Source organism: Arachis ipaensis, chromosome B1 (genome assembly GCF_059453495.1).
Source record: "Arachis ipaensis isolate K30076 ecotype BB chromosome B1, ASM5945349v1, whole genome shotgun sequence".
NCBI classification, from domain to species: domain Eukaryota; kingdom Viridiplantae; phylum Streptophyta; class Magnoliopsida; order Fabales; family Fabaceae; genus Arachis; species Arachis ipaensis.
Genome location: NC_142436.1, coordinates 131623634 through 131650730, shown reverse-complemented (window position 1 = coordinate 131650730; position 27097 = coordinate 131623634). Strand labels below are relative to the sequence as shown.

Genomic DNA, 27097 nt, shown 5'->3' with positions numbered 1-27097 from the left:
TCCGTGAGTAGTAAAATTTTGTATCCTAACCGTATCCATAAGGTACCCATCCCGCCCTATAACTTTTAGGATCCGGCGTTTAAATTAAATTTCAAAATTTATAAAAGGTTAAATTACACGGTTGATCCCTACACTTTTAGTGAAATTGCAAATTGGTTCCCACACTTTAAAAGTTTGTAATTGAATCCCTGAAGAGAATTAAAATTTACAATTTAGTCCCTGTTGGTCAAAAAGTATTGATTTAACAGAATATTTTTCATAATATGCTGAAAATATTCTGTTAAAATAGAAAATATACTGAAAATATTCTGTTAAATGAAGCACTTTGACAGAGACTAAATTACAAATTTTAAGTATAGAGACCAATTTGCAATTTCACTGAAAGTGTAGGGACCAACTGTGTAATTTAACCTTTATAAAACCATAAACACCATCCAAGCATAAATTAATTAAGACACAAGTTATATATATATAAGGACGGCTAAAGGCAGGTCCACCCTGAATACGACCCCATCCCACTCCAGTTAGACACCCGCCCCGCCCCGGGTAGGGTTGTGTTGGCGTCCCTACTTTCACTAAGTAGAAAATATGCAGTACCAACTACCAATGTCTTACAACATACAAGATAAACACAAACATTCTTGCCTTGAAGGAATTTGCTTCCATCCTATTCATTCATAATATTCGATATTTGCTGAGACTAGCTGCCAATGATATCCATGTATAACTATTAACTTTCATCTGATTTTCACAAGAAAATGAATTATTTTCATACTAAAGTTATTTCAACCAACAAAGTAATGATATAAAAGTTTGACTAACAACTAATGATTATGATGTTTCATGCTGAACTAATTTCATTTTCGTTCTTTTTTTCACCTGACCTATTCTACTTTAAAGAACATGAATTGAGTGAATTTGGTCACAGATCCTCAACCTGCAGCGCCTAGTGTTTCAGTCAAAGGCTTCAAAGCTGCTGAGCAATGCTCAACTTTTACCAGGGTGGCTATGGCAATTTTATGTGGGGTATTCAAATTCAATCTGCCACATCTCCATTTCCCTTCTCCCATTGGTCTCCAAAGAGGGCCTTCTTAGATCCAAGAGGGACATCAAAAGTTATGTGCTATAGAATAGAAAGAACAGATACAGTTCTGAAAAGCCTTACTAGTAAACATAGGAGCCCAGAACTTTCCCTAGTGTATATAACTATATATATAAGCATAGAATATATATTTTTTCATTTTAGCCACGCACTAGACTCAAGAAATAACATCTGACTTTAAAACATCAGAAGATTCATGGAACATTGTACTACAAACACTTCAAGTAAGAGCCTGGTCAAGAAATAAAACAGCACCCCCAGTGCGACTGACACGGGAAGAGCAGGCAAAGCCTTCTGATAAAAAGCCAAAAGCATCAGTGTTATCCCCAGACCAGCAATGATAGCGAGATAACACGCATACACAGTCATAAAATCATACATTGCAGCCCTGCCAACCAAAACACTATAGAAGATGAAATCGCCCAGTCCTAACTTGATTGCGCCGGATGAACCCAATCCAATTCCCTCCAACATCAAATTCTCATCTGATGCATCCACATTTTCTGCTCTGCTATGTATCCGAACATTCACTCCATGACCAATCAATGGGGTAGTAACCTCTGAATTGGTCTCCTGAACTCGCCCCTCTTCAGCTCTAACCAAATTCCTGTCACTATAGATCCCATAAGAAGTACTAGAACTCAAATTCGAATCCAAAATAGCATCTTCCCCAGCCGAACTGGGATTATTGCTGTTTAAATCCAAACCAGGGTTCAACTCAGCATTGGCACCAAGACCTAAGGCATTATTATTACTAACATTCACATTAGCATCACCCCGGAGATTAGAATTCTCGGTAACCCTCCTCTCTCTCCACAGCCTCCTCTGAGCAACAGCAACCCTAGGATCCAAATTCTCAACATTCACAGGCCTAGCTTCATAAACCAAAGCTGGAATCTCCTCGTCCCGCGATATGGCGAGCTCAACGAGAAGCCTCAAGGGACCAATAGGCAACAAAACGGCAGCAAGATCATACAATGCCATGGCAACAAGCATGGCCCAAGTGGTCCATTCAGGCAACATAGTGAACCAATAAGCTACAAGAATCCCAATAACAACCAAGTAACTCTGAGTAACAATAATAGCCATTTTCGACATAAAGACAGCCATAACACCAACAACAGCAAAATTACACAGAAGCAACAAGAAAGTGAAACAATCAATTGGGGTACTAAAATGCTGAATCAAAAAGATGAAAACTTCCCCGCCGAGGAACCCTAGAACGACGAAAGCGGAGAAACCCATGTAGATTTTGAGGAAGCCAGTGCACCTGAAATAGAAGAGGAGGACGAGGACGAAGGTGGCCACGGTGACGACGACGACGAAGGCGAGGGAGTTGAGCAGGGCACCTAGGAACTTGTCCCAGGAGGAATCGGAGGTTGTCTCGGTGTACGCAATGGTGGCGATGCTGGAAACGGAGAAGGAAGAGTCACCGGTGTTGAGAATGGAGACGAGGATTACAACGAGGAACATGCAGATTGAGACTGGGGCTACAATTCTGATGATTTCTTCGCCCAGAGAATCGAGCAGGGTTGGGGTTTGGGTTGAAGGTCTTTGGAGTTGTGCCATGGCGTTCGAATCCATTGGAGATCCAATCCCTTGTTTTTCCAGGTTTCCACTTTTGTTCTTAGTTCGTTCAAGTCAGCGACTGTGTGTGCGGATCATGGATCGAAAATTTCAGAGGATGTGGCTTCTTTGAAAAAAAAAAATTGTATATCAGAAAAAATAATTTATAATAATTAGGGTGAATTACCAAAACCTCACACAGGCTAACCTTCCCTTTCGATAACAATAAAAGAGTAAAACCCCACTCCGGTACTTAATTATTTACAAAATTGACATGACGCTGCCTTACCATTGAAAATTAACAATGCGATCCTTAATTATTTTTTCGGTGTGATTAAAAGGACCTTTTTATCAATACTTCCGATTACTTTTTATTCGAAAATCGATAAAAAGATTATTTCGGTCACACGAGAGAATGGATAAGGACCGTATTGTTATTTTTTAATGGTCAGGGACGCCAGGTCCTTTTCTAAATGGTTAGGGACTAAATATTTTAATAGTAGGGTTACACGTAGAGACTAAATATTCTTTTTACTGAATTTCTTGATGCAACAAGAAAGAAATACCTCAATATAATTTATTCACTGGTTTGAAAATTAAATCAAAGAAACTCACTCAACTTTAGGTTAAATAAAGAAAACTCTAAATCCTCTGACATAAAATTCAAATTAGTAACTAAATAAACAAAATTAAAATACGTAAAATTAATTAAAATTAATTCGTCATATCACGAATATTTGGATGAAACAAATATCACTTCTAAAAATCTAAAAATAATATTTAGTCTCTACGTGTATCCTACTATTAAAATTATGGCTGATGAATTTAATTTCACTAATAAGAAAAGCAGTTTAATTTTTCTAGAAAAAGGTGTATGGAATAATAATCTTGAACTAACTATTTTTTAGGTTCAACAATATAGAACATACATTTTGTTCTTAAAACCCTAAATCCAAGACATAATAATGCTTAATCAACCCAAATAATTATCACTTTTGTGTTAAGTCTCGTTGTTAATGATTTCGTGCTATCTATTAAGTTTAACGTTGTTTGCTCTCTGTCCACATGTAAAATATGGCAGAATGCATTAGATGCAAAACTTAAAACAATGCTTTTTTTATTTATTTTCTAATTTTAGGTAAAATCCCTCTCCGGTCCCCTCACCATTAGAAAATAACAACACGGTCCTTATACATTCTCTTCGTGTGACCGAAAGGACCCTCTTAACCGGAAGTACCAGTAAGAGGGTCCTTTTGGTCACACGGAGAGAATAGTTAAGGACTACGTTGTTAATTTCTAATGGTAAGGGGACGCCAGGTCAATTTGGTAAATGGTTAAGGATCGAGGAGGAGTTTTACTCACAATAAAAATACTCTTAGAATAGGATAAAGAATATTTTTTCTCTCTTAAATTTGGTAAAGATTTTAAAAATATCCATAAATTTTTAAAAGTTTTTAATTTGTATCAGATATACCTTTAACAACTAAATTTTTTAAAAATTTAAGACTAATCTAACAATAGTGTATGAAAATTATGCTTGATTTACTTGTATTGAGTGTTGTTCTTATAAAATTGTTGTTAAATTGGTCTTAAATTTTTTTAAAAATTGGCGGTCAATGGTATATTTGACGCAAATAAAAAATATCTGTAACAAAATTAAAACAAAATAAAACTTATGAATATTTTTAAAACTTTTATCAAATTTCAGAGGCAAAAAGTATACTTTATCCCTTAAAATATTATAAAATATTACAAAAATAATTAATAATATTTTTATAAATGATAAAAGATTTTTTGTATTTGAGAAACAACTTATATATTTGATCTAAAATTTTATAAAAATATTTGAAAATCTATTTAGAGAGTATATATAAAAAATCGGACAAAAATTTTTATTTTTAGAAATTTTTTCATATTTTAAAAATATTTTTAGTCACTGATAAAAAACATAAAAAAATTTATTTAGCATAAAATTATCAAATTTTAAAGATAAAACTGTTTTATTTTTTTACTAATACTACAAAAAAAACTTTATTAAAATCAAATGTTACTAATATATTTTTCTACTAATATCTACAAAGAAGATATTTATGCCAAATTTAAAAATATTTTTGTCGTTAATAAAAATAGAATCATTTTTGTCGTTAATATTCGAGTGAAAAGTTTGTTGTTTATTCTATAGTTGTTATTAGAGAAAATATAAAAACTAACTTTTAATTAGTTAATGCTGGGCTAACTATAGAATTTATAGTTTATATTTATAAAGTGTTGTATAGAGTTAAAGGTTTATGATTTAAGATATAAACAAAATAATTTTAATAATGTTGATTAATATTGGCCGAAAAATCTGATTTCTGATATTACTCTATTATTATTTTTACGAGCAAATTTTATTATCTTAATTTAGGGCAATTTACCCTGTTAAAATAAATCACCTCCAAATTTATTAAAATACAAATTTTTAAATAAAGTTATGTATATGTGTTTTTTTCTATTTTTATGTAAACGGTGATAGGTACTAGGATTTAATAAAAAGATATTGTCACGGTTTATGAATAAAAAAAGTTAAACATAAATTACGGTAGACTTCCACGGTTTATGCTTTGTTGACGATATCTATAAATCCTTCTAAACCACTACAATTTATGCTTTGATTATGTATAATTAGTTAAAATGATAAGTATTTATTCATTTTTTAAAAATATATCTAACATGTATAATATATTTATTTGTTCATTATTTCAATATTCTTCTAAAAATAATACACAATAAATATATTTTCAGAAAATGAGTAAATATTTATCATTTTAAGTAATTATACCTAATCAAAGGCACATTTTTTTTATATTTGGAGAGAAAACATATGAAAAAATATAACAAATAAACAAAGACTTTTTTTATGTATTTATTTGACCTATTCCTTCATGCATTATACCATTTTTTTTATCCTTCATAAATAAAATAACCAAACAACTAATAATTATTTCGTATGTATTTATTTGACCTACTCTTTTATGTCTACTATACCACTTGTATATCTTTTCTTTTTTTTTAATTGGCATTTTTATCTTATTTTTAGTGAACAAATAAGTCAAAAATAATTTAAATATTTTTTAACTAAAATATAGTTTTTTTTAAATTCATCAGATATATTTTAAAAATATATTATTTATGAAGGATAAAAAATGGTATAATACATGAAGAAGTAAGTCAAATAAATACATAAAAGCTATCATTGTTTAGTTGTTATATTTTTCATATATTTTCTCTCTAAATATAAAAAAAAATGTGCCTTATGCCATGTATAGTTAGTTAAAACGATAAGTATTTACTCATTTTTTGAAAATATATTTATTGTATATTATTTTTAGAAGAATATCGAAATAATAAAAAAATAGATATATTATACGTTAGATATATTGTGTATTTTTCAAAAATAGATATATTAACCATGTTAGATATATTTTTAGAAAATGAGTAAATAATTTTTTACCGTTTTAACTAATTATACATGGCCAAAACATTAACTGTAATAGTTTAGAGGGGTTTATAAACACCATCAATAAAATATAAATCGTGATAGTCTACTGCAATTTATGATTAGTATTTTTCTCTTTCTAATTCGTGATAGTCTACAGTAAATTAGGTGTATTTGTTAAATCGCGGCACCTTACCATAGTTTACTTAAAAATAGAAAAAAACACATACACGTATCCTTATTTAAAAAATTGTATTTATGTAAATTTAGAGGTGATTTATTTTAATAGGGTAATTTTCTTCTTAATGTATTTAGATAATTAAATTAAGGGATAAGTACTTTTTTCGTCCCCAAGGTCTGGGGTCGAAATCAAAATCGTTCTCAATATTTTTTTCTTATTAAAATCATCCCCAACGTTCAAAAACGTTTTAAAATCATCATTTCTCAAATTTTTGGACCAAAATACCCTCATCATCATCATCATTCTCCTTTTCACCTTCCTCACCCCACCACCTCCACTGTCACCAACCCACCACCACCACCACCACCATCACCACAAACACAAACACAAACACAAACACAAACACAACTCCCTCACCCCACTCCGGTAACCCCCCACCCCCACCCCTCACCCCTCACCCCTCACCCCTCACCGCCTCCCCCTCACCGACTCCCTCACCTCCTCACCGTAACCCCCACCCCTCACTGCCTCACCCACCTCCTCACCCCCCACCCCTCACTGCCTCCTCCTCACCCCCTCACCGTAACCCCTCACCCCTCACTGCCTCCCCCTCACCCCCTCACTGTAACCCCCACCCCTCACTGCCCCTCACCCCCTCACCCCACTTTTTCATGCCCCTCTCTTCATAGTCATCATCATCATCAACAGAAAATTCAGAAAATTCAAATATGCACAACAAATTTTACAATAATACTCCACAACAAATTCAGTTCACAGAAGAAGAAGAAGAAGAAGAAGAAGAAGCGGTGGTGGGGTGGTGCGGTGTGGTGCGGCGGCGAAGCGGCGGCGACCGGCGCAGCTCGTGGCTCCATGGGTGACGGCGTGAGGCGCGGATCTGGCGGCGAGGCGCGGCGGGGCACGTATTGGGCTGAGCACGGCGCGACGGCGGTGCGACCGGACGGCGTGGAGCGCGGCTCCTTCCCCTCCGATTTTCTTCTCTCCCCCTCCTCCCCCTCCCTTTTTTCTCGCGGACTCCCCCCCCCCTCTTTCTTTCTCTCTTCAGACCCCCACCCCCCTTTTCTTCTTTTTTTTTATTTATTTTATAATTATTTTATTTTATAATTTTTTAATAATAAAGGGTAATTTGGTAAATAAAAAAAATAGAAGTAGAAAAGGACAATTTTATAACGTTTTGTAACGTTGAGGATGATTTTAATAAGAAAAAAAGATCAGGGACGATTTTGATTTTGACCCCAGACCTTGGGGACGAAAAAAGTACTTATCCCTTAAATTAAAGACTTTAGTTGATTCAAAGATAGTATTTAATATTTTATACAATTGTCTAATTATATCTATTGTCTTAAATGATTATTTAAGCAATTAAAATAAAAAGTAATTGTTTTTACTGAAGTAACATTATGTAATTAAATACACATAGATTATACTAAATATATCAAAATTCAATTCTAAATACTTTTTAGAAAAAAAAATCCTAAACGGCCTCCGACAATTATCTCGAAAGACAATCGAGACCCTCAACGAAAAAAAAATATCCTTTTCGACTCCTGATCTTTACTTTTATGAGACTGATTAGCCCCTTCTGTCAATATTTTTTATCATTAACACATGGACTAATTAGTCTCATAAAAATAAAGATTAGGGACTGGAAAAGATATTTTTTTGTTTAGAGATCTCATAATCCCTTCGAAAAAATTATTAGGGACCGGTTGGGTATTCACTCTATTTTTTATTTTAACAAAGCTTTTTTTTTATCAAGATTTTAGCAAAGTTTTTTTCTTAATTTTTGGTCAAGATTTTGCCGAGAGGAATCTTAGAGGGTCATTAGAAGTTAATATTTTTGGCTATCATTTAGCTATCATCTTAATTCCTTTAGTTTAATAATTTAACAACATACTTTATCTTTTTAATCTAATAATCAACAATATACTTTATCTCATACTTAAATGTTAGTAAAAAAGAATCAAAGAAGGAGCAAATCAAGGATAGAATATATACTAAAAGAAGAAAAAGAAACTTTTTAAACATCTAGATTTCAGATCCTATATATTAAAGGAGGATCAGAAAAGTAATAACGAAGAAAATCAGCAACACATCACTGAAAAAAAAATATCAGCCTACTAATATCAAAGTTAATGCTGAGAGAAAGAATAAAAAATGTCATACATTACTAAAAGTCTGGAAGCCAGTTTAACGCCCAAAAATCTTACAAAAACAAAAAAGTTTTATCCACAGCGAAAAAAAAATAATACAAAAATTAGCAAGAAGAAGACTACACACCTGAACTAAGAAAAGAACCACGAAAAATTGATCATCGGAGATAATAAACACCAGCTCCAAGCTTTAAAGAATACTCAACCTATTATTAGTAAAAAAAAATAGAAGATAAATACTAAGATTATTAAAAGAGTTTTAGTATACTACAAAAAAAATTGCTAATAGGCATCAAAATGGAGATTTCATTTCTACATCAGACAATAATGACAATATCACTAACACTCTTATTGCAAGCATTATGGGAAGGGGAGGTATTAGTCATGACAGTTAAGATAGAAATTTTAAATAACTTGATTTAGAAGATATAAATCCCTACCAAAATAAGGAGCTATAGCTCTCTTACCAAATTTTAAATATGAAGAATATTCTTTCAGAATATAAACCTATATAGGTTTGAATCTGTCCACATCAAGATGTTTCTCTTTACTCTTTTTAATTATTTAATATGAATATTTTAGTTTCAAACTGTAAAGGAACATCATATTACGATTAAAGATATGACTCATAGATATAATTATAATATTTGTGTTCTTATATAAACTCATATTTTAGGGAATAAAGTGATGAACATCATTAAAAAGCTTGATTTTGACTCTTGTAACAACGAAGTCCAGAGCTTCGCCGAAGGCATCTGAATTCTTTAGAATAAAATATTTTGGGACATTGAACTTGCTATTATTCATAACTAATTTATTCACATGAAAATTAAAAACTCACAGATCTTAATTTTTTTGGTCAATGAAAAAAAAAATAGAAGTCTATCAGTTTATCTAGAAATAGGCCTAAAATATCTCATCTTTGTTTTGTAGATGATTTGGTGCTTTTTGCATAAGCGAATAAGGATCAAGTTCGAGTCACTAAAAAAGCACTAAAGATGTTTTGTGGGAATTTAAGCCAAAAAGTGACTAAAATCGTGCATCTTTTTCTCCAAAATGTGCATTACTCTATTAAGCAAGAGCTTAATAACCAATTAAGTATAACCTACTGAAAATTTGGAAAAATACTTGGGGTGCCTCTTATTCATGAGAAGTGCAACAAGCATCACTTCCAGTTAATTTTTGAGAAAATGCAGAAGAAACTCTCTAGTTAGAACATAGAAACTCTCTCCTTAGTAGGAAGATGCACGTTACTACGTTAGTATAATCTGTTTTGACGGTCATCCCTAGCTATGTTATACAAACCATAAGATCCCCAAAGAGGTTTGTAATAGTATTGATAATTTTTTTTTTTGGATTGGGTTAGTGTCAGACAAGCCTGACCCAACCACAAGAACAACTAATCCTCTTCTCTTTGCCACTCATGCTCAGCGCTCCAACTCTTCAACTAATCACATTCAAACTAATTCTCCCTCATGTGAACTCACAGGCACAACTACCTATCTAATACTCTTATCAAATTACAAGTTGTAAGGGATGCGAATTCGACACTACTCGCTGCAAGGAGATGGGTCTAATCGCGTTGATTTCGCTTGGGTGAGGCTGAGACTCCTCCACACTGGAAGTGTTTCTCTTATTCCAAGACGATGCTGCTGCTGGGAGTCGGAGAACGGTATAGCGCTAGTGATCCCTCAATTTTGCTCTCAAACTTCATCTTCCGTCTCTAGTCTGCGTATATGCATCTCTGCAATCCCCCAGGCAGTCCTTCATCTGCTACAAACATGCTGCCGTCGCCCGCTACACCATGGTTGCGCAGATAGAGCTCTTCCCAGAGTCACCGCCGCTGTACCGAAGACCCTTCCCATGGCTCTGACACTACTCCTCCATTACAATTATGCTGTTCCAACTTGATGGGTGCATCTTTGCACATCTGTACAATTATCTCTAAAAGCGGTCTGATGATCCATGATCTCTCCATCACTCCCATTGCCTCCAATATTGCAACCTTGTGAGCAAGATGATTTTCTTCTCTTGGGATCCATGTGAAGCCAAATTCAATTTTTCTTTTTGTAAGTTCAAAAATATCCAATATAATAGGATCAATTTCACCTATTCTACTTTTTTATTTCAACATCTGCACTAGCATTACATTATCTGATTCTATTAACACCTTCTTCATCTCCATGTTTTTTGCTAGAATAATGGCATGTATGATTGCTAAAGTTTCTGCTGCTAGACTAGAACACGCCGTAATTTTTGTTGTTGCTCCAATTACAAGATTTCTTGCACTATTTCTGATTGTCACTGCAGTGACTCCTGTCCCTGTTGTTGCCGTAAAAGATGCATCAACGTTAGCCTTTACCCAAGGCTCTGGGGCGGAGGTCTCCACGTAATGGTTCTACCTCTTTTTTGTACTAGTTGTTGATTCTCTATATGCCTATCATGTGTTACTTCTACGAATTGTATCTTTATTATTTTTGCTCTATGAATTGTGTTGGCTGGATTGATCTCTATTTTCTAAAATACTGCTTGGTTTCTGATCTTTCATATTTTCCAACTAAGATAGGCTATCCTACTGATTAAAACATCTTGCGCTATTTTTATGTTTCGTCATATTTCTTTAATACATTCTAGAACCTACTTTTCATATGATGAAACCGTGTCCGTAGTTGGGTATTTGTAGCACTGGGTGCCAAACCAGGCAGCTCTCGTCCAGGGATACAAAAGAATAACATGCTCTGTGATTTCAATTTTTAAGTTACAAATTTGACACATAGAACTCTTAGCAATTCTCCTCTTGAACAGGTTCTCATTCACTGGAATAGTATTATGTGCAGTTTTTCACACAAATATATTTATTTTTGAGGAGCTTTAATCTTCTAAATTTCTGCCCATAACTCCTTTAGATCACTACTTGTGGACGCTTCTCCCCCCCCTTTAATTCGATTTGTTGCTTCTTTGCCACATAATATCCCGACTTAATAGAGTAGGATCCATCCAAAGTATATGGCCACACCAATCAATCCTTCATCTCTAATAAGTTAATAGGAGTTTTGATAATCTTATCTTTTAACTCTAAAGTAAAAATAGAATTAATCTTCTTAGAATTTCACCCCTCCCCTGAATCAATCAGTTCACTAACGAATTGCACCTCTCTATGTGGTTCATTCTGAATTTTCTTGGAATCTATAATCCATTTATCTTCCCACGCCTTCACTTTTCTCCCATTCCCAATATTCCATCTACCGTTCCACCTAAAAAAGTCCCTCCCCTCTAGAATACTGCTCCACATCCAGGATGCTTTTGTGTTCCTTCGAGCCTCCCAAAAAGAACAATTTGAAAAGTATATTGCTTTCAAAAATTTTATCCACAGAGACTCCGGATTCTCTACAATCCTCCATGTTTGCTTGGCCAAGTGAGCTAAATTCCGAGCATGAAAATCTTTGAAACCTAAACCTTCATCTTTTTAACTCATAATTAACTTATCCCAACTCTTCCAATGTATCACGCATTCTTTGTCCATACCAAAACTTTGCCACTTTGGCACTTAATCTCTAGAAAAAGTTCTTAGGAAATTTAACCACATTCATCGCATATGTTGGTATTGCTTGAACTACTGCTTTAATCAATACCTCCTTTCCTGCTTGGTTTAATAATTTTTCTTTCCATCCTTCCAACTTACTCATCACCCGTTCCGTTATCCATGCCAATGCTCTATTCTTGGATCACCTCCATTGAGATGGTAAGCAAAGATACTTTTTCATATTATTCCATACAGCTATATCAAGTATTTCTTCAATATTCACTCTTACTTGTATCGACACCTGCTCTCCAAAAATTATACCCGATTTCTCTGGATTAATGCATTGACCTGATGTTTTAGTGTATTTATTCAGGATCAAAATGATCTAGTATATCTCTTCTTCTTTTGCCTCAACTAAAATAATACAATCATCTGCGAATAGGAGGTGAGTGATGGTAGGGGCATTGGGTGTGACTTTGAAACCATATATAACTCCATTTGTGTGAGCCTCATTCTTAGGAATAGTGAAAATCTCTTTGGGTTATCACCTTCTATGACAACTTCCCATTCACCTTGAACCTATAGCTCACACTCCTGATGCACTTTATGACTAGCTGCATCCAATCCCCAGTGAACCCGAAGCCATTAACACTTTTTTCAAGAAATTCTATTCCACTCTATTATATGTTTTATTCATGTCCAACTTGATAGCTAGGTTTTTTGATCTCCTCCTTTCTTTCTTTTTAAGACTATGTAGTGCTTTTTGAACTATCACTATATTATCCTAAATTAACCTCTCTTCTACAAAGGCACTCTGAGTTGAGGACACCACTTTGTCTAATATCTTTCTCAGCCTCATTACTAGAATCTTTGAAATAATCTTATAGATGAAGTTACAACAACTAATAGGTCTAAGGTAGTTCAGGGTTTCTAGTTGTTTAATCCTGGGAATAAGGTATCGCTGTTTCACTAATTTCATCAAATAATGATTGCTTTGTAAAGAACTCTCTAACCACATCACATACCTCATTTTTTATGTCGGTCCAATGCCTCTAATAAAACAAACCGTTGAACCCGTCCGAGCCTGGTGCCTTTAAACCCCCCATGCTAAAAACTGCTTCCTTAACTTCCTCTTCTGTTACTTGCTTTGTTAAACTCTCGTTCATCTCTTGAGTCACTTTCTTTGGAATTTTCTGTAAACACTATTCTAAATTTTTACTTTGTGAGTCCCTAAAAAGATCAGTATAATGGTCTTTAATGAGCTTCATCACCTCCAAGCTTCTACAGACCCACTCCCCTTGTGAGTTCTTTAGCTTTTTAATCATGTTCCTATCCCTTCTTTGGATTGCTGTTGCGTGAAAAACGTTGTGTTTTTGTCCCCAAATCGTATCCATTTTAATCTTGACCTTTGCCCCAATACATCTCCTCTTGTTCCCATAACTGTTTAATTCTTTCCTTAATTTGCACTATCCTTTCTTGTTGATTTACTGGCAAATTCATTGTTGGAAGATGCTGAAGTTTGTTATATAGCCTAGCTATCTTTTTATCCGCTCTAGTAAATATTTTTTTACTCTAACTCTGTAATTCTTTTTTGCAGTTATTCATCTTCTCAATTTAGCTATCCCATCTGCTGTCCCTCTTTGTTCTCCTATTCCACCATTTTCTAACGATCTCCTCGCATTCTTTGTGATCCTCCAAAAAAGCTTTAAATTTGAACACTTTTTTACATTTTTTCTTCGGTTCCGGTGTTAAGACAATAGGATAATGGTCCGAGCTCACTGCAGGCAAGAACTCCAATTTGGTATGTTGGAATAATTTTCGCCATTCCCAATTTGTTAAAGCTTTATCAATCCTCTCCCTTGTGATGAACCCACTTCTTGGATTACTGAACTACGTAAACTTTCACCCTTGCAACTCCAAGTCCATTAGGCTATTATAATTCACAAAATTTCTAAACTCCATCATTTGACTAACCGGTTTTGGATGCATCCTAATCTTCTCTTCTTGGCTTAAAATATCATTAAAATCTCCTATGAACATTTTTGGAGTCAGCGGATCCTCCTTATTAGTTGCCAATTCTCTCCAGAGCTTCTTCCTTTGTGAATACATTGGATTTCCATAAACAAAGTGGCTGATCCATTTATTCCCTTTTGCGTTAATAAAATTATTGGTCCACGAGTAAACTTCAACATTAACTTTATTATTCCAGAAACGACAGAGATCGCCGCACATTCCTCGGGGTTCTATACAAAACGATTTATCATTTATCAAAATGTAACTTTTTCTTAACTCTATTGATAAATTCTTGTTTAGCTCTAGTATCCATAAAAAAACCATAGCGGGCTTTATCTATATACACAGATTACACAATTCGGATACTGTTGCAGGAGCCGCCATCCCACGACAGTTCCAACTAATGATACTCATGGCTGAGGGTGGGGCATGTTTAGGCCCGTCTCCTCAGCCTTGTGTCCATATTTCCTAGCAACATCTTTGTATAAATCCATTCTGCCATCATTTCCACTTTCTTTGACTTGTTCCCTTCTGATTCTCTTACTTCTCTCTTCTTCATTTCCTTGCTCATCAATACTTGTCCTTTCTTCTGTTATGTCTTGCTGGCTAATCTCTTCTCATTTTCTTTTGATTTTTAGCTTTTGGTTACTGCCGTGCACCAGTTCTATCTCCAATGCCTCTGGTAACTTCTCCTCCTTGTCGGTTTCTGTCTTATCATCATCATCATCAACATCAAAAAGTTTCACAAAATAATACTCCCTTGTTTCGGTTCCATGGACTTGTGTCTTCTTTCCTTTTTTTCTTATGTTTTTAGGACTAGTATTCTCCTCTACTGATCTGTTTCGTGAAAGGCTTTGACCCATTATATTGAAATTTTTATTATCATTTGTCCAGCCCACTTCCATAACCTCCATCTCCAAGGCCTTCTTCCCTTTTAATATTTTCATGTTTAGCTTAATATGCTTCATTTGAGACTTGTGTTTCCCACTTAGGTCCAATTGGTTAGGCCCGATAGATTCATTAGCTCTTTTTTCCCTTTCATCCTTTCTAGATCTTTCTTGAAAAGAATTCTGACAAATCATGACATCAGCCTCTTCTACTTCGTATCCTCCTTCTACTTCCATTCATCTGTTTGTACTCTACCCATTCTTACTTTTCCAATAAATCATATTTCCCTCTCTAGTCGCATTCTCTTCATCTAACCTTTCATTTTTTTTCAACTGTAATTTCTTCCTCCACGTGTCTCGATCTCTGTCTTTAAGCTGTATCCTCTAGGCTCACTTGGTTGTCACTCATCATACTAGCTTTTGCAAACATATCCTGCTGTTGATTTGACCTTATCTCATCTCTTGGTTTCTTTTGCCTGGACTTTTCATTCTGAAGGCTTTCTTCACGTGCCTCCCAATCACTGTTTTTTTTGCTTCTGTAATTGAATGCCGAACCTTGCAACTAAAGTAGCAATCGGTCTTAATCCCGCAAATGAGAGACTTGACCATATCTTGATAGTTCTGAATTTTCAACTGATATAGCTATTTCTATTTTGCATACCCTCCTATCATGCCCAATCCTTTCACAGTTATAGTAGTAATTTTCATACTTTATCGTAGCCCATGACTAATTTTTTTCTCTCCTTTGAAACCAAAATCTAGTTTTTAGAGAAACAAGGGTATTCAACCCTACCCTTATTCTTAAGAAGGTCCTAAGTAGATTTCCTTCCACAAAAGGATCCTCCACTTTAATCACTCTTCCACAGCAGCTCCTATCTTTATAGCATTCTCTCTATTTATCTTATCTAGAGGTAAACCATGTATTTGAATTCAAATAGAAAGAAGATAATAATTTACCTCATACTCAGACACTTCGGGTCTCTACCATTGCAAGCTCAGCATATGTCCCAACACCCTCCATGGACCGTCGTTGTAGATTCTATTGGCATCCTCTTGATTGCTGAAATTAAAAATATATTCCCTACCAGTTTTTTATTTATTGGTGCTTTTCTAGCCTTTGCATTGTCTTGCAGTTTCAAAACATATCCTTCACAACCCTCTCTTGTGGGATTAGACATTGGCTTCGTCAACACACTCGTCTTGGTTCCAGATACAAAAAAAAGATTGTAAACTCTAAAAATGTTTGTAACATGTTTGAAACAGAATGGAAAGATCGAATGAAGCTCCGCCAATCCGAGAAGCACCATATTCTTCTTAAGGTCACAGCTTCCTAGAGAGAAACATCTCTCCTTACGAGTCAAAAAAAAAAAAAAAAAAAAAAAAAGAAAGATCCACCTTATCAGTTGGGATGATGTTTGCAAGCCCAAAAGCAAGGGTGAAATAGGGATATGGAAGGCCCAAGACTTTAACTACCTATTTCTTATGAAGCTGGCTTGGGAACTCATTGCTAATGGAGATTCTCTGTGAGTCAAAATCACGAGATCTAAGTATAGACGTGGTGATAGTTTTATCCCCAAGGTGCACCAGAAATTGAATTGTTCGAATGCCTAAAAAGACATTGCTAAGATATGGGAGCAGTTTAAAACTCAAATTATCTAGAGAATTGGCAATGACAGCAATATTTCTTCCTAGAAAGATCATTAGATCTCGGGTATAGCTTCCTTAAAACAGTTTGTGATTGTTCAAATAGATGATGAGAAAGCGAAGGAGAAACAGCAATTTATGCCAAGGAAGATGGTAATTTGAACTGGGACTTCTTACAGTAGGTTCTCCCTGAAAAAATTCTTGAGTTGATGAATATAATAAAAGCACCTTAGCCAGAATTAGAAGATGATTCTCTCTAGCTTGGGTGCCAAATGCTACAGGAGTATTTACTGTTAAATCTTTGGAGGAACAGAAAGGAATTGATTTTCAGTCAAGGAGAAGTTCAAAGCTCAGAGATACCGCAAATTAGCAAAAAATAGCAAAAAATTACGAAAGTTTTCTAAATTTAAGAAAGCACGACAGAAGAAATCTCGCCTCTTCGATTATTAAGGAAATGGGCTGGGAATCCTCTGAAAAAGGCTGGGTTAAGTTGAACTCTGATGGATTTTTTTTCACCACCTCAAAGAACGGAGCTTGCGAGGATCTTTTGAGAGACTCCCATGGCTGGTTCGTTGTGGACTTTATGCTTAATATTGGAAAAATGACTATAACTACAGCCGAGTTATGGCCTATGGGAGATATATGTGGAATTAAAGATGACAATAGAATTTGGATTCAGGAAGATTGTGGTGGAAATTGATTCAGCCTGCTCCCTCCATCTTATCCATAATCAGACGAATTAACTCCATGCTTGCACCTCTCTAATTCGTGCAATTAAAAACCTTCTCATGAAGCCAGGCCTGCTTCGTGTCTGCCATATTTTTGGGAAGCCAATTTTGCTGCCCATACATACACTACACTAGCAAAGAACACCCAAAGAATTGTTGCTGGTTTGATATGCTTCGAGGAGGCCCCACCTTTTCTTTCATTATTACTAGATGCTGTAAAGGAATTAGATTTTTAAGAATCTGTAGGCTAGTTTTTGTTTGTTTGTCTTGGGCCTTAGATCCTGCATCATATAAAAAAAAAATAATTCATTGATGACGAAAAACAATAAATTTGTCCACCGAAAAAAAAAAAGAAAACAATAAATTTCAATTACCTAACATTTCTCATTAAAGCTTGAACAAATTCCTTTTTCCCTGCTTTCTCCATCTCTTACGGAGGCCCAAATAAAACACACAAATTACTAGCATGGACGGCTACAGATTCTCGAACCGAAATCAAGGGTTGATATCGGCTTTTCCCCAGGTCTCCACGTAGGATTTTTGGTTCTGAATTTCATTTACATAAACCCATTCAATTCAATTTCAGTTTCCAGCAAAGGTTAAAAATATCTCTGCTTAGGGTTTTAGCACTTGACAAAGGTACTCTCCCAGGCTCCAATTCTCTTCTTTTTCTTCTTCACTGTGCTGCTCTCGTTTATATTTTTTTAATCTCCGCCTTGTTCTTTCTTCATCGTCCGATTCAATTTATTGTTGTTTATTTGTATTACTTCCCCGGCACTTGACAAGTTGAGAATATTGATCTTGCTATGCTACCTATGATATTGATATATCTCTTTTCGTTTTGGTTTTCAATCCGCTGGTCTTATTTCATTGGTTATTGCAAGGGTTTGATCAGGGAGCTTGAAATTTGATTGATAGATAGCTCTCTGAAACTAATAGTTAGGTAATGAAAGCGTTAAAGATGGCTGGCTTTTGAATTTATGTTATTGATTAGGACAAGAACAATGAAATGATTGTATATAGTTTGAGTGTAACAAGCTGAAGTAAATAATTTGGCTAATTTTTCTTTCTGCATTTCTTTGTTTTCGTCTCATATGTGTCGGCAATCTGGTTTTTTGATGTTGAAATACCATATATAGAACATAATAATAATCAAGGTTTGCGGTTTACTTCAGGTTCCAACGATGGCTTTCTTTGGTCGAATTGGGAATTTACTCAGAAATGCTGCAAACAAGCAGATCAGTTCAGAATTGCTCTCATCCCCATCTATTTTCCAGGCAATACGGTGCATGTCATCTGCTCCAAGCTCAAAACTGTTCATTGGAGGTGGATTCAAGTTTGAAATACCTTATAAGTTGCATCCATCATGTTTTATTTTTGGTGTAATGTAGCTGATACTAATAATATAATAGATATTGATATATGGATAGATACATATTAACATTTCCTCTGTTGCAGGTGTTTCATATTCTACTGATGAGCAAGGTTTGAGGGAGGCATTTTCAAGATATGGAGAAGTTGTTGATGGTACATAGATTCTTTTTCCTCCACTTGCTTCTTTTGTTATCTTAATGTTGTTTGCTTTTATGGTTTTTGGTTCTTGAAAATTGTCTATATTAATTTACTCTTCAACATTGGTTCTTAACTGCCATGCTCTTTGTACTTGTAGCAAGGATAATTGTGGATCGTGATAGTGGTAGATCCAGGGGATTTGGTTTTGTTACTTTCAGTTCAGCTGAGGAGGCATCAAGTGCTATTCAAGCCTTGGATGGACAGGTAATTCATATTAGTTGTTCATTGTATTATTATCTCGTGAATGTCATTGGTTACAGCAGATTCTGCAAATTGTTCATGACTACTTTCTGAATTTATGTATACATGCCATTTAGTTTGTGGGAATTCACAGAGTATATCTTGGTTATTTAATAACAGTGTTGTATTCTAGATTGTCTAGAGTGTGAAACAATGTTTCTCTTTAGTCTTTTCTTGTTTTCCCTTTAGATTGTGGTCACTGGTGTAGCTTGATGTGGGCTGACACGGTCCTCAGCAAGAACACCATAACTTGTTTAGTGTTGTGTACTTTTAATGCATATATATAGTCTGTGTATGTTTTCAGGTAAATTGTGTACTTATTTGTGACAATGGATGTGTACACCTTTCCTGGTTATGCTTTCCATCTGATATCTTTTGGCATTTTAAATTCTCCAATAACCTTTTCTTATTTAATTTTGAAATTTAGATTGCTAGAAATATGATAACATTGTTATCTATCTGTAAATTTCAGGATCTTCATGGTCGCCGGATTAGGGTAAATTATGCTAATGAAAGGCCCCGTGGATTCGGCGGTGGAGGTGGTGGTTTTGGTGGTTCTTATGGCAATGCACCATATGGTGCTGGTGCTGGCTATGGAAGTGCTTACGGTAACTCTCCTTATGATGGTGCTCCAGGTGGTGGTGGTGGTGGCGGTTATGGTGGCAATGCTGCTGGAGGTTACGGTGGAGGCGGCTATGGATCTGGTGGCAATTATGGTCGCAGTGGCTATGACAATAACTATTCCACTCCTGACAGTTATGGAAGTAGCAGTGCTGGTGGCAGTGGAGATTATGGTGGTAACAGTGGGAATTTTGGTGTTGCTGGTGGTGGTGGAGGAAGTGATAGCTATGGCAGTGCTCCTGGTTTTGATGCTGCTGCTGGTGTAGGTAGTCATGAAACATCTGCTGGTTTTGGTGGCAGTGATAATTATGCCAGTGCTGGTGGATTTGATGGAAGTGAGGGATCCGGATATGGCAGTAGTGACCAACTGGATAACAAAGAAACCAGCATTGAAGGCGACGATATGGACTTAGTAGAAGGAAATTACAAAGATGACAATGATGATACCGATGACTTTGCCAAAAGGGCTTGATGGAATACTTGTTTTCCTGGGGTTTCTACTATGCTCTAGTGCTTTAGGGCCTACACCTTTATATAATCTCTAAGGACTTGAAAATCTGATGTGCAATCCAAACATGTTATCTCAATCAGCAATGCATAGAGAAGACAGTTTATGTACCCATCTTATGCATCATCCTTTCCTTCTCTCGTTAAGAATGGTGCATATTTTTGTTGCTCACTTTGAGGTGATTTGGTATTTGACCAAATTGAGATTTTTCTACAGCATGTAAATCAGTGAATTGTTGCATCAATAATCCAAGACTGTTGGGGGAAATAGTTATTTATCGATTTAGGAGATTTTGTTTATGTTGTGTTCCTCGAATCATTTCTCATTTTCTTTTTAGATTTTGTGAATCAAGTAACGTTTTGTACTTTCTGCTTTATTTTGTGTCTGCTATTTGCTAATTGTGATTCGAACGATATTAAAAATTGCGAATTGTTGAGATTGACTCAACTAAATCCACCAAAGAGAAAAAAAAAATACTATAAAAAGCTGAATAATTCTTTCATATTTTTATGTAATGCCAATGTATTTCCAAAAAAAAAAAAAAAAGGGAAAATTTGCCATGCCCTGAGGAAGTGTAGCCCGGAACATGCAGTTAACTAACTCTATAGTCTATACTGATCCTTAGAACATTTATAACCCCCAATGGAAAGTCAATACCCTCTTTCTACTCCTACATACCTAAAAGCATCTGATATCAGTGTTCATCATAATCATCATCCATAGAATACAATATCCTTCGTGCATTTTGAAGAACAGGAGAACCCTTTTTGGTCCTCTCAACAATTTGCCTTATCAATTGCCTTTCCATTTCGGAATCACAATCACAATCTTCATCTCCACTTACATCATCCAATCCCTGAACACTAGAGCTTTGTCTTGCCAAGATCAACACCTCACTTGAAGAAAGTTCCATCGAAAGTCTCTCTCCGTTGACAGGGGACTGAGTCATGGAACCATTTCCTCCACCATGTTGATCCTCCCCGAACACGTCCCAATCATGTATATGCGAACGTCCTTTGTTGGCACTGTCATAGTTGCTTGGTAGTGAATGTTCTTCAGACTCATCTATCTTGATTGAATCTTCAAACGCCTCATTGTATTCAGCTAGAGCTTCACTGGATAAATTTGCAGCTCTGGGTTCGGCTATAGGGTCGCAGTCATCGTAGGTCAAAATATTCCCTTTGGCAAAGGAGGATGCTTGTTTACAACTTGGGAAATACTCTTGAGAACTACCTGCATGCTTTGATTCCATAACACGTAATTTCCTCTGGCTATTTTGTAAGGCAAGCTCAAGCTCCTGCACACGATCCTCGAGTCTTGATTGGATGACTTCATGCAAACGCAAACTAAGTTCATGAGGTGAAACTGCATAGTTTGCAGGGACGATCATAGGGTCGCTGGCGTCCTCATTTGATTTTGGGAGATCAAAATCTTCCCCGTCGACCATGTCAGCTCGCAACTCACCTTGAGCAAAATCTGCTACGAAGTCAGCATCAACCTGCATTAATTTTGGCAACATTAACACACCACGGACGCATTTGTTGCGCTGATAACGTAAGTACAAAAAGCATGTAAAATATAAGGAGGAAAGGACAATGTTATGTCCCTATACAATTATGTTGTTACTACAAACTGAAACATAAAATTAATGCTTACCTCGACAAGCTCAGACAGTCTTCTATCTAGGCTAGATTCGTTCATGTTTAACCCCAACCTCTCAAGTTCGGCTTCAAGCTCCGCTTCAATTTTGCTCATACATTCCGAATTTTCATCTTCCTTCTCATCATATATTTTTTTGAGGTTAGTTATTGGAGAGTTATCCGTGTGCTTTTCAGGGGAAAATCCATTTAGCTCCTTATCGCAGAAGGAATGATCACATGTATCCTGTGAACCATAGTTTTCACTATGTAACTCCTTCACTGTCATTGAATCCTTCATGTCAAGTTCTTCCTGTAGATCTTGAACCAAATTCTCATTCTTCTTCAGCAATTCTCTCAACTTGTCCATTTCTCTTTTATTTGCCAAGGTGGTAGATAATATACCAAAAGAAATCCCAAGACTGAAGAGAAATGTTGCATCTGACGATGACATATGTGTCAATAATAGTAGTTATCAAAGCAAAACACACAACATTACAAATTGAGTATCAGATACGTGATATAAACTCGAAGGAAGCTAAGCAACCTAATTTTTTAAAAAGTCAAGTTCTCAATACAGTATTTGATCTCACTACAAGGGTCAAGTACTTTTCTAATTATTGCAGATAATGAACATATTGACCTGAAGCAATTTCTTCCTAGCTTTGGCCCAAAGCATCATCCATTTGTAAAGGAATAATGACTAATGAGACTGCCCAAATTCTCATGATAACTAGATTTGTGCATAGAGAAATTAAGCACCCATTTGGTTTCTATATTTCATTTCATATTTTTCTTTTCTCAAGATTTTAAGATGAGAAACGGTGAAGACTGGAAGCAAAAAACAGGAAGAAAATTTTCTTGTTTCATAATTTCCTTCACACAATCATTAAAACAGGGAAAAAAAAAATCAACAATCCCTGAGACTTTATAACATTTTTTATCAGTTCAAAATTTATTTGATTTTCAGATAGCTGCTAATATATAAATCATGTTCTGCAGGATTAATGGATTGCATGAGAAAAATAGAACAATTTACTATTTGTTTTCTTTGTAATCAACCAAACAATGCAGATGAAGCTCAACAATTTGATATCAGAATGGGTGGACTACTGATAAATCACATACTTAAGATGCAGGAAATCTAAAACAGTAGTTTTGTATCAAGAAACAATACCATGTTGAGTATAGACGTCTTTTCCATTTAGCACACCATTAAAAGAGCAAATTCTCCTACTTTGCTTATTTTTTGCATTAAATCTCATCTTCCTGAAACCACTGGATGATCTAATTTTTGGCAATGGCGGGACCCCAAATAATATATTTTCATCTTTCACTTGACTGGCTTCCCTGAGCAACTTGTTTTCTTCACTTCCAATAAACACAAAGCTAGAATCATCATCGTCTGCGCTGCTAATTTTTTGGCTTCTATCACATACATGAAATGACCCTGTGGCTCTAGATGGCGATGAAACAGAAGTAACAAAGCGTTCTTCAATATCAGCATGTTCTTTGTATAGCTGAGCCACTAAGCAACTTTCTAGTGAACTTATTGGTCTACTAGTATGAACACGCCTACGCTTAGTCCTAAGAGAGGTTTTATTTCCGGATACATTAAGTATAGAACTCACTTCTCTTCTAGGCAAACTCGGATGCAGGAAACCACAATGGCTACTAACATTGGAGCTTTGCTCATTTCCATCTTCAATATCATCATAGTTCCCATTAGCTGTGAATAAACCTGTTAAATTCGATCCAAAAGGAACATCGCCATCATTCAAAGTCCTCAAGTGTCTAACTTCTTCACCATCAAGCCCTATGTTAGAAGCCAGATCTAGAGTCGAAAGACCATCCGTTGAGTTCGCATCCGAAATCCTTCTATCCAAAGGAACATTCTTCCCCAATCTATCTCTCAATGCTTGCCCGCGAAAGGAGCTTCTCGGGGACTCACAGTTCTCCAAATTGGGATCCTCTGAAGATAAATGAGGTGACCTATCACTACTCTTTGCAACCCTTTTCCAATATTTAGCTAAGTACCCAGCTCCAGCACCAGCTACAACTACCCAAAAATCCATTTTCCCTCTCCCTTCCACACATACATACCAAAAATCAGTACCTAAACTCCACAAACAACTTTTTTATCCTTTTCCTTTCTATCATCAGCATTAAACAGAAAAGTGAAAAACCTTCCATCAATGTATTGCCACAAGAATAAGCTTAAATAATGTAATGTTCAACTTCCACGAAAAGTAACAATCAAAACCAAAATTTCTGATTGAATGGAAAAACCCTACCTTTCAGTAATCTAGCACAAAGAAACTACTGCACAAGTAGATAGATGGAAAGTCCAGCTTAAAGAATGAACAAAACTAATTAATAATTAAAAAAATAAAAAAAAAGGGAAAAAATTAAGCAATGCTCCAAGTCCCTGTGATACTAACCAATGTGACTGAACAAATTTCTGAGGAATCAAATAAAAACAAAGAAAAGATAGCAACTTTAGAGCAGTTAAACCAAGAAATGGATCAAGAATTCAGGATGAGATGTAGAAACTAAAAAGCTACAGAGAGTCGTTGGTGGGTTGGTGCCAAATTTTGGAAGCGGAGAAAACAAATGAGAAAAACGAAACAAGAAAAAGAAAACGTTTTTCTGGGTGTTGATATTTAATTTATGGAAAGCGCTTAGTGGAGACAGTGAAGATTGAAAGCAAATCTATGAAATGAAAAAAACCCGCACGATTTTTGCGGATTCTAAGTGGTTGGATTCGTAGAAAGAAAAGAAACCGATCACTTTAGAGAACCCTCTGTACCTTACAACTTTCAACGCCGTTTGTTTTATTTATTTTCTTCAACCAACAATGTGATATGGACAATTAGGTAATTCAATTAGCATTAAATTAGTTACTAATATATAAATTAATAATTATAGATTTCCCACAAAGGGAAAAAAAAATCAATGGATTAAAAAGGAAAGCATTTTTTGTGCTTCCTTTTTGTGTCTTTTTTTCTAATCATAAATACAAAAAGATTAATTTGTGTCAAAAGTACATTTCAAGAGTATAATAATAATATTTTTTAAGGTTTTATGCATTTAATGTGTTAAAAAAATAAAAAATATATTTTCATAATTTTTAATAAAATACATTCTTTTTTTAATTTTTAAAATGTATTCTTAAAATATATATTAACAAAATACATTAAAAAAATTATTTTTTTAATTAGTTAATATTAGTTAATTTTTTATTATAAAATTATGTTATTGAGAGTTTAATGATTTAGAATTTAAAATTTATAATTTAGTATTTAAAATTTACAATTAAAAAAAATAAATGATATTAGCTACCTAATTATTAAAATAATAGCATATTCAAACGATAACAAAATCAAACATATAAACAAATTATTAATACAGTTTATTAACCTATAGAAAAAATTATTACAATTCATTAGCCGTTTGTGTGGTTCTGACTTTAGAGGTTTTAAAAATTGGATATCCTTATGAGTTATGAGTGTTTATACGAGGCATTTAGATAGATATTTTGTCGCTTTTTTTTGGTCTAGAGATAAATAACAAAGCCTAAAAGGCTACAAACAAATTATTCTCAATAACATGTTGAAGCTCATGCCATAGAAAAAACCATTCCACAGACTCTCGATCATCAATTGCTGCAAAACATGAGATCAGCAGCATTGTTTGTTGTTCTTTGAATGACATTGATCTCTATATTCCAATCAAGATGCAAGAAGTCCTGATTTTTTTATAATCAAATCATGTTCATTCCTAAGATGGCCACTCTCTCTTATTTGAATTAGATTAAAAAGCCTTTAAGCAATTAGTTTTAGCAATAACTTTTTTGAAATCACATTCTATAGACTATAGCCAAAACATACTTTTTTAAATTACATGAAGTTCACATCTAAAAACACTCATTAGCGGAAGAGATCTTATGCACCTTTTAATTCAACCACTAATTGAATTATCCAAAATACAACTAAAATTTACTATTTTTACTATTTCAAAAGATTAGTATCTGAATTTAATTTAACCGAATTAAGAAGAAAAGGGAATAAAGAAAAACCAATATAGAAGATGTTAAAGATTTTTTATGAAAAAGAATAGAGTAAAACTCTCTAGATGTACTTTAAATAAAATTAATCACTTTATTAGTAGTCGATAAGTCATTATTATTGAATATATTATTATTATTATCTCGCCAAATCTACCAAATAACAATAAAGAAGAGAAAGACATTGTTCCGCTTACTTCTATAAATCTATTGCATAAGATCAAGTTAGAAATTATTTTTGTATCGATCCCAAATAATTCTGTTTTTGGATAATCTCTTAAACAATAAAAAATAATCTTCAACGCAAGGAAGTAACGATAGCAAATATTAACATTCAGTTATGTTACATATACAAGCATTTTTGATAATCATGTCCAATTAAATTAGTACAAGCCTAACAAAAAATGCGCACATCTATCATGTAGTTCTTTATTTTTGCGCTTTTTCAGCACAAAAAATTTATTACAAAACACAAAAATTTTATTAAAAAGCACACAAGTTTTATTGCAAAGTATATAAATTTTTAATCACATTACATAAAGTTTTGTACATGACACACAAACTTATAGATATAACATAGAAATTTTTGTACATAATACAAAAATTTATTTGATATAGCACAAATTTTTCTGTGCTGTGTACTAATTTTTTTATGCTGTGCACTAAAATTTTTATATTTAATATTCTTGTTGAACATTTTTTTTTTTGGTGATTTAGTTTTTTTTTTTGTGACCAAATATTTATAGGAGAAGAAGAAAATAACAACAATAATAATAATGTTGATAATGATTAATGAAGGAAGATGAGGAAAAAAAAGAAAAAATAGTAGTAGAAAAAAGGTGACAGTGACGATAATGATGATAACAGAAATATTGATGGTCGCAGCAATAATGACAAAATTAAAAAAAAAAAGCACGCAAAAAAAAAAGAAGATAACTAAGGAGAAAAAAAAAGAAAAAGCAACAATCACACCTTTAGACAAAGAAAATAACACACCCAACAATTTAATTAGAGACTTAAGTTAAAAAAATCTTTAGACGTCTAATTTTATTGATCAATATTTTGTCGTTTCATCAAGATACGAAAGAATTTTGAAATTTTATATTAGTTATCTTAATCATCGAAAAAATTGGTTCTCAAAATTGATAATAGAAATTTAA

The 27097-nt window shown here is 34.4% G+C and overlaps 3 protein-coding genes across 4 annotated transcripts; 1 reads left to right on the top strand and 2 right to left on the bottom strand.

Moving 5' to 3' along the window:
* Nucleotides 1–1149: 1149 nt before the first annotated feature.
* PS2 (Presenilin-2) lies at nucleotides 1150–17360 on the bottom strand. 2 transcript variants are annotated; one of them, XM_016338004.3, is made up of 3 exons: nucleotides 15879–17360; nucleotides 8626–8704; nucleotides 1150–2795 (listed from the first exon to the last, which is right to left on the bottom strand). In XM_016338004.3, exon 3 carries the CDS (start codon nucleotides 2684–2686, stop codon nucleotides 1280–1282), a length of 1407 nt encoding a protein of 468 aa, XP_016193490.1. In that variant the 5' UTR covers nucleotides 2687–2795; nucleotides 8626–8704; nucleotides 15879–17360; the 3' UTR covers nucleotides 1150–1279. The 2 variants fall into 2 exon arrangements, with proteins under 2 accessions (XP_016193490.1, XP_088357888.1); XM_088501762.1 differs by having other exon boundaries at nucleotides 17001–17360.
* Nucleotides 17361–17794: 434 nt separating this feature from the next.
* LOC107634551 (uncharacterized) lies at nucleotides 17795–20533 on the top strand. The gene is made up of 5 exons (XM_016337995.3): nucleotides 17795–17932; nucleotides 18469–18619; nucleotides 18752–18820; nucleotides 18963–19069; nucleotides 19578–20533. Exons 2-5 carry the CDS (start codon nucleotides 18478–18480, stop codon nucleotides 20196–20198), a joined length of 939 nt encoding a protein of 312 aa, XP_016193481.1. The 5' UTR covers nucleotides 17795–17932; nucleotides 18469–18477; the 3' UTR covers nucleotides 20199–20533.
* Nucleotides 20534–20708: 175 nt separating this feature from the next.
* Nucleotides 20709–24707, bottom strand: LOC107634539 (uncharacterized). Its single transcript, XM_016337989.3, has 3 exons — nucleotides 23049–24707; nucleotides 21891–22312; nucleotides 20709–21732 (listed from the first exon to the last, which is right to left on the bottom strand). Exons 1-3 carry the CDS (start codon nucleotides 23944–23946, stop codon nucleotides 20929–20931), a joined length of 2124 nt encoding a protein of 707 aa, XP_016193475.1. The 5' UTR covers nucleotides 23947–24707; the 3' UTR covers nucleotides 20709–20928.
* Between the last annotated feature and the right edge of the window lie 2390 nt (nucleotides 24708–27097).